This window comes from Halyomorpha halys, unplaced genomic scaffold, assembly GCF_000696795.3.
Source record: "Halyomorpha halys isolate HHAL.00 unplaced genomic scaffold, Hhal_1.1 Scaffold1008.1, whole genome shotgun sequence".
NCBI lineage: Eukaryota > Metazoa > Arthropoda > Insecta > Hemiptera > Pentatomidae > Halyomorpha > Halyomorpha halys.
This window is the reverse complement of record NW_027110883.1, coordinates 25,057-34,009: the sequence shown is the minus strand read 5'-3', so window position 1 is coordinate 34,009 and position 8,953 is coordinate 25,057. Positions and strand designations below refer to the sequence as shown.

Genomic DNA, 8,953 nt, shown 5'->3' with positions numbered 1-8,953 from the left:
AGTACAAAGACTAAAAAGAAGAGAAAAGGGTGAGAGAAATTACCAAGTCGGTTGTTTCTCAAAGACTGATATTTTATTTTTATTTATATATTTTTTTCTCTAAAACAGAAAAACACATTAAATTAATAGGTTGTATTACGTATGGTTACATAATTCAGATTGGATATTACCTTTATCTACCAATGGTACTTGAAGGTATACGGTGAAATACTTGTGTGTCTGTTGCATATGGATTTTACTAGAAATATTTGGAGGTGAGGGACCTCCTCGTCATGATGATCTTTTATTGTGTTCGGTATCGCTACATATACATCTTATATCAGCTGATTTACTTGATCACTTGACATGGAAATAAGAGCTGACTAGGGCTGTAACTCCCCTACCCATTTACGAACAATCCTGGTAAACTCATACTATTCAATATAATAAACCAAATATTTACAATAAATTATATACAATAAATAAAACAAAGAATTAAGAGGCCACATAAACTCTATTACAAGCTAAAAGTAAAGTAAAAAATAAATAAAATCATGACTTTATATATTAAAAAATGGAACATAATGTTTTCAGTAAAAATGAAATCGCCACATAATAAAACATAACACGACAGATAAAGTGAGACGAGGACACTCCAGATTATTCTTGCGCAGGTGTTTCGGTTAGTGGGATTTTAAGTTGTTCAATATGCACTGTCCTGCCCTTTTTGGGTTCAAATTATCTCTATTTTCCTTTTCTGTAGAATCATCTGTGCATATTAATGATCCTTTAAGTCTGCTAGGATACTTCTTTATATGTAGATTTTCTACTGTTTCAAATTGTTTAGGTTTCGTGCATTAGTTTTTTGTTGCTGTTCTCTTTCATCTTTAGATAAATTTTCATTACTCTCTTCTATAGCCTAGTCATTTTTTTACTTTTGTTTCCATCAATGGTGCACTATTTTCATCTTCAGATTTTGAATTACAATTCAACTCACTTTTAAATGTTCTTTTAGTAACTTCATGTTCTCCAACATTAGTTAATAAGTGCGTCTGATTCAGACGCAGATGTTTTATTGGCTTTTATCATTTCTTTATTGGTTTCAGATATATTTGTAGCATAAGCTTTCGCATTTGATTCAGTCATTAAATTCACTACGTAAAATCCCTCAGAAGATCTTTCTCCAACTATTACAGTATAATTTTTTTTTAAATTTTTACTTTGTTTTTAGAGAAAAACACATATCCACCGTTCTGCGTCATTTTATCCACAGACAACAAATTTCTACTGAGAACTGGGATATACATCACGTCTTTTAGTTGACACTTGTCACTTATTACACAATCAACCATTTTGGCTTTTATGGATGCACGATTTTTAACAAGACCTACTTCAGCAATAGGTTGTTCCTGCGACAATACGCCTATATTGTTGGTCATATTTTTAGTGGAACCTGAATCTATGACCCATTAAGTTGATTTTTTACTACATTTTTCATTAAGGAAAGAAACTGTTGTTTTCTCTTTGTTTTTATGGAAGAAACAACCATTCTCTCAGTGGTTTGTTTTTTACATATATTTTTAAAAATTTTTTTTTAAACATTAGCTGGTCTCGTGGCCATCTTATTTTCAGGCGCTTCGGAGGATTGTCAGGAATGGAAGAGGATGCAACGTTAGAAACTAGGGAGTGTGAGTGGTTAGAGAGTTTATAATGGAAGGAGTGGTATCTGGTTCGGGCTAGATCGGTTACATCTTCCCTATGTATTTATGTATGATTTTATTTGTGGCAAAGTAAGGAGGATTGAGGATTTTGGATTTTAAGGATTGAATACGAGAGCAATTCGAAGGTTTAGTGGGTACCCAAAGTTCAACTCCATATGTCCAGATTGGCCTTATTACAGTCATGTAGATCAGTCTTTTGTAATGTGTTGGAAGTTTTGACCGTTTGTCTAGTAAGTGCTGTAATGGTGCTGTGGTCTCCATGGACGCCAACGCCCATCACTGGCTCTAGAGGAGCACAAACACCAACCAGAGAAGTGAGTCTCTTTTAGAGTATCTTTTAGGGCATGACTTAGAGGTCCTCAACAGAGGCAGCAAGGCTACCTTTATCAATAGGGTGAGGGCGGAAGTCATAGATGTAACCATAGCAACTCGTCGAGTAGGTCCGATGATTAAGAATTGGCACGTCTCGGATGAAGAGTCATGCTCAGATCATCGGTATATTAGATATGATTTAAGAACATGTGACATGACCCAGTCGGTGTACAGGAATCCAAAGTTGACGAACTGGGACACCTACTGTACCCAACTCGAGGAAGAGGTCAAGAGTTGTCCAGGAACAATCAGGAACACCTGGCAGCTTGAATGCCTTAACACGTCCCTAACGGACGCGATCATAAGATCCTACACTGATAATAACAGGATATGCAGGATCCAAACCAACAGGAATACAACCTGGTGGAATGAGAAATTAGCTAGGCTGAGAGGACTCACGAGGAGACTCTTCAATACAGCGAAAAGAACAGGGTGTTCGGACACCTACAACAGTGTACTAACTGACTACAATAGGGCTGTTAGGAAGGCCAAAAGAGGGGCATGGAGGAGATTTTGCAATGATGTTAATGATGCCCCCTCCACGTTCAGAATTAATAGAATTCTATCCAGGGACTCTGTAAGGGGAGTGCTGGGTGCTGTTGAGGTGGAAGGGGGGTTCAGTAACTCTGAGGTGGGAACCCTGGAGGCTCTGGCACGCTCACACTTCCCTGGGTGTTTACTGATAGAAGAAAAGGACACGACCCTCACTATAGAGAGCTACACTTGCAGTAGAGATAAGTGGGTTGAGGCAAATAGGATTGTCAACTCTGGCAAGGTTGAGTGGGCGCTTTAATCCTTCTCGCACTTTAAATCAGCCGGCACGGATGGAATTTTTCCGGCCCTGTTACAAAAAGGCCTAACGGTCTTGAAGCCATATCTCTTAGCTTTGCTCAGGGGGAGATTGGCACTGAGTCACATTCCAAGTAGCTGGAGAGTGTCGAAGGTGTGTTATATACCCAAACCAGGGAAAGCTTCTTATGACAACCCCTAGGTGTACAGACCTACCTGTCTGTCATCCTTCTTAATGAAGACACTTAAGAAGGTTCTGGACAGACATATTAGGGAGATTACGCTGGTAGACCACTACACAGCGCTCAATTTGCCTATCAATCAGGGAAATCCTGTGAGGATGCATCATTTAGTATCTAGGATTGAATAGAGTTTGGCCTACAAGGAGATTATGGCACTCACCTTAACGGTGAACGATTGGGGTTCTGCAGTGAAGTCAAACATCTTGGCGTTACTCTGGATAGTAAACTGAAGTGGCAACTCCATGTGGAAAGGACCAGTATGAAGGCACTGAGGTGTCTCTGGGCATTTAAAGGAGCCGAAGGCAAATCCTGGGGCTCAAATCAAAAGTTATATATTGGTTGTACATGGCAGTGATAAGACCAATTGTTCTATATGCTGCCAATGTATGGTGGCACAAGCCTACGACCAGGAAATCCCAAACTTGGCTCGGGAAACTTAAGAGACTGGCGTGCCTCATGATAACGGGAGCCATAAGCACTTCTCATTCTGAAGCAATGGAGATTCTTTTGAACATTAAACCTCTACAGAGATTACCTAATATAGAGATTGAAGCTCAAGCCCTTAGCTCTGCATATAGGCTTATGAAACTAGGAACGAACTACCATTCCTTAACTTATGAGGGGCATGGAAAACTGTTCAGGAGGATCAATGAAGACGGGATCACAACACTTACTATAGTTGTGTAGTTACAAGAACACTTACTATAGTGTAAAGGTTGAAGGGTCAACCCCACACAAGCCGTGTAATGGGATAAGCTGCTACACAGACGGATCCTTAATGGAACAAGGATCTGGAGCAGGAATATGGAGGAAGGATAAACCTAATCAAGGCACATCCATTCCTTTAGGAAAACACACCACAGTGTTCCAGGCTGAGGTGTTTGCAATAAATGTCTGTGCACAGAATTTAATAAAATAGGGCATGAGGGAAAGGCTAATTACGATCTACACGGACAGTCATGCAGCCATCTATGCGCTCGATAACTATGCAACCCACTCCAAATTGTTGGAGGAGTGTAAGTCTAACCTGAACTCTCTCTCCTTGGCCAACAAGGTGCGGGTGGAATGACATAAAGGCATTAAAGGAAATGAGCGAGCGGACTACCTAGCAAGGAAAGGATCTGAGTATGTTCCTCTCACACCTAACCCCATATGTGGAATTAGTCTCAGCTATGCGAAGAGGCATATCAAAAAGATTGCTGTGAGCAAGGCTGGGTTACTCTGGAGAAATACCAGAGGGATGGAACAATCAAAAATGTTCCTCAAAGGACCCTGCCTGGAAAGAAGTAAGTGCCTTCTTAATATGGATAGGAGTATCTTAAGATGGGTGACAGGTCTATACACGGGACACTGTCAGCTAAATAAGCATCTCTATAAAATGAGACTGATGAGAGTCCCCTATCTGCAGGTTCTGCAGGAAGGAGGAAGAGACTGCTTACCACATTTGCAGATGTGATGCAGTGGCAAGAACACGATTCCTCATCTTTGGTAAGGATCGTATCTTGGATCCCAAACTTTGCGAAACAGTAGATCCTTATACAGTGTCCAGATTTTCAAAGGCAATTGGCCTGTTTTGAGCAGAGGAGGGACGGCGTACGGTGCTTCTTGGCCGGAAAAAAAAAAAAAGAAAGTGCTGTAATAGTCGAATGTTTTTTTACAACCTCTTGTCAGAAGTAGTTCTCCTGTTTCTTTTTTACATATGTTCTAAACGCAACTGGAATGTCTGTTTCCTCAGTAGCATTTGTAGAGCGTCTTTCTTCAGCCATCAGTCTTTAAATTTAAAAGAGTTTTCATATCAAAGCCTGTGCTTTCCCAAGCACTTATAAAATATTTATGCTGCTCTGGAAGATGTAGTTATTATTTTGGAAATTATTATATCATCTGGTATATCATTTCTCAATGATTTTAATTTAAATAACATCTCTCTCATATATGTCACATAGTTTAGAATACATTTGACTTGCCGTAGTGCAAGTCAAAATATGAGTTAATGCTCGCTGATTCACGGTTGTTACTATTAAGTTTTGGGCTTTAGCATCATTTTGTAAGTACACCTTATAGTCTTTACTTTGCTGGTCTCTGGAAGACTCAAAATCTTTAGAAATAACTTAAAACAACCCAATGACTTTTAAGAAGATGTTTACCATGGATTTCCACAGTTGGAAGTTCTCGGGTCCTTTCAGTGGCTCAATATGATGTATTACACTAAAGCTATTGAGATCCATTTTATATTACTGATTGCACTTTTAACGAACTTTAACTGTTTTTACTTGACGAAGTATTTGAACACAAACAAACACTACCGAACTGTTTTTACTGTCAAATTTTAATTTTGCGAACTGTCTAGGCCCATAACCTGTTGAACGCGAGGGTAGTAGACACAAATAAAATGTTTTTACTGTTTTATTAGTTACGGTTAAGCAACACAAAAACGTTCTTACTGTAGCGAGAACTAACAACACAAGTACGAACGAAACGCTTAGCAGCCTTCCACTACTGTTACATACCAGCACGTGGCACATTGGATGTATTTCCAGTTTGCAGCGAAGCAACATTTATACAATAAAAAATGAAGTTTTACATCACACTTTAACACCTAGGAAATGACTGAATGAGATTGTGCTCTAGGGTTGAAGCGCAGTGGCATTGGAACTTCTGCTGTTGGCTTTTTTATTTTAAAAAGCATTCTAATTTGAGAATACTTAAAGTATATATCATACAAGAATAAGTAAAATGCAATAATTTACGAAAGGATTTCTAATATTGCTGGTATATGCATATGATAATTCCATGACAGACCATCTAATTCTAAATTGCAAGTTTCTATATATTGTAGATTATGGAAGGAAAATATTTGAATGAGTATAACTGAAGATTTCATATCAATATGATATTAGGTAATATACAGATATTCTTATTTCTAGTAATATTTACAAAGTAATCATTGTATTCTAATTTTAGTGCACAACTTTTTAGGTATAGGAATTGGTAATATAGGTAGGTTGTGGGTATAAAACATTTTGGTTATATTAATAGTTTGCCCTTTACTGGAAGCGTCTTTTGGTTTAAACTTATTCAATATGTTCAGCAATATACTTTTCATCTTATAAAAAAATTTAGATAGGTTGATTTATAATAAATTTCAAGTACATACACAGCAAAGGCAGAAAACGATAACATAAAAAATAACTAAATGATATAAATATATTTTTTCAGCTCCTAGGAAGCATTGGCAAGAACCCTTGGACAACTATCTCATTTTTTTTTACTCAGAAATCGGTGATCCCATGTGAGTACTTTTCCCTTGGAAGTTGATAAACAAGGTTCTTGTCTGACTATTGGTTGGAGACACAGAAGAAAGATAGGCCTTCAAAAAGAAAAACAATAACACAACAATATTGTCAATTTAAACGTACCTATGTGCACCCTTGTGTGAGGCTAAAGTGTTAACGGAGGGATATTATACGGTAGAATCTTAGACAGTCTGTTACTCTTGGAACAGGTAAAAATAAATGGTACAAAGTATTAAGTAGTTACAGAAAAGTTGTAAAGACAGTAGTGAAAAATAATTTACCGGTATCTGATCTTGTTGATAATTCCTCTCTGAGACGCTTCCTCGTCTTGAAACCACGATACCCAGCTTGTATCACAGTAGCAGCTTTTTCGTCTTCTGGGGTTAAACTGTTTTCACCATCAGTCTAAAAAATATTTAAAAAAACAACAACACTTCACTGTTTAGAACATTATCTATGCATTTATTATGATCATTATTATTGATATATATTCTTTGAGTAAATAAAAATTTTGACCTATCAAGTAACACAAATATTTCATTGTGAGGAAAAAAATCTATAATTTTTCAATTCCTCACTTTTAGGGAACGGTATACAATTTTCGTTATTAATTTATTTTAAAGAGAAACCCCTAGTACTTTATTTATTTATGTATTTTCCACAATGTTTCGGAAATGATTTCCATTATTCAATCCATCTACACATAATTAAATTAGAAATAGTAAAATGGAGGAAGATAGTGCGGGTGGCGGTGAATAAAGGTTTCATACAACATTCTCCCTCCCCCCTTTGCAGGGCTTCATCAGGACAAAATAAGAAAAACAAGATACAAACATTTTAGAATTAACAGAACATTAAAAATATAAAACATTTCAAAATAATTGTTTAGTTTATAAAATATATATTCAAAAACTGAAAATAATAACAAATTAATAATAACAATATGAGGAAATATACATGTTGGTAGACTGGAGAAAAGTTGTTGATATAGCCAGGTGTGATATAAGTTCTCAATAAATATCTAGACACATAAATTGTAGGAGTCTACTCATTAAAACTAGTTTTAAATATGGTAAAGAAGTAGATATATAAGGTACAACAGATAAGTGGTGTAGATAACGTATATGTAAGGTATAATAATATGTAAAATGAATGAGGTATTGAGAAATTGGATTAAAATGAACAATAGTCCAAACTAAGGCGGATAATACGCCTTGCCGTATTATAACTCCCCCCTACCAGTTTATGAGACATAATGTTCGTAAACTACATAAAAAAATGAAAAAGATACAATACATCGAAACACAAAAAACGACATACTAAAGTACAAAAGAAAGATCTCAAGTACTAAACATAATAATCAGCTTTGATACACCACTACGTTAACCGCCTTGTCCCCTGAAATTACAGAAACAAACAAAAAATAAAGCTCTTCTTCAGAATAAAAAAATAAGAAATCACTGGCACTATATTCATAGGTTGTGCAAAAACACTATTGCTTCCGTATCCACTAAAAATAAATACAAAAAAACAAAAAAAAAAACAACAAAAATAATAGTAATAACTACAATTTTCCCTAATAAGCACTGGGCACTTCTGTGGGTAGGAAAAGACTCCAGCACGTTATTGTGCGACTTTTAGAGGAACCATCAACTATTCAGTATGAACGATTCTACGGTTTTTTGGTTCATTGATACTTTCAATGGTGAACACATTGTGTTCTCTAATCACGATCACTCTGAATAGACCTTAGCACTGCACCTCTATGCGCCGGTATACAATCTACCCGATCCCCTATTTTCCCGTTACGTCTCGTACGTTGGTGTTCTGTCGTACCACAGGCCTAATCTTTTCCGCTTTGATCCTTCCTTTTACTTTACCCTAACTTTCACGGAGAGATTTCCTGTTGTGGATAATGTCTCTCTCCCCAGCCGTACCCCTTGTAATCTTGTCTTTGTCCTTGCCTACCAAAAAGAACTTCGAAGAGAGAAAACCTTGTAACCACATAGATGGAGTGATTATATGCCGCGATCGCCCTCTATGAAGATCCCCTGGCGGCCCCCCTTATTCTTCCTCTATGACATTCACCGTTATAGCGCGTGACAACCAATCAGCCACCGCGTTCTCTTTACCAGGTTTGTAGATTACATCGAAATTGTATTGGAACAATACTTCCTTCCACCGGGCCACCCTAGCTGAAGTCTCCTTCAGTTTGCCCACCCACTGCAGGGATCTATGGTCAGTCTGTATTTTGAATTTCCTACCGAATGCGTAAGAACGGAAGTTGTACCCAGCCTTCAAATCCAGTGTGCTGAATACCGTCGCCCCGCCCAGCCTGTCTAAAATGTCTTAAAATCTGGGGATTGGATACTTTTCGTCAATGGTGTTCTCGTTCAGCTTCCTGTAATCTACCACCACTCTGTACTTTTCAGTAGTTTCACCTGGCGCACTCATTTTTTTAACCGCCCATAAAGGACTATTGTATGGGGATGTACTATCGATAATGATTCCCTGTCGTTTTAAACTTTCGGGTTCCTCCCGGATGTGGTGACGTAGT

General features: G+C 37.4%; 1 protein-coding gene across 1 annotated transcript in view; it reads right to left on the bottom strand.

Moving 5' to 3' along the window:
* The window catches only part of LOC106687767 (IQ calmodulin-binding motif-containing protein 1), a 50,878-nt gene that overhangs the window by 19,021 nt on the left and 22,904 nt on the right, over nt 1-8,953 (bottom strand). Inside the window, exon 2 of the mRNA XM_067048951.1 lies at nt 6,678-6,801. Coding sequence (XP_066905052.1) covers nt 6,678-6,801 — 124 coding nt within the window. The remainder of the gene's footprint in view (nt 1-6,677; nt 6,802-8,953) is intronic.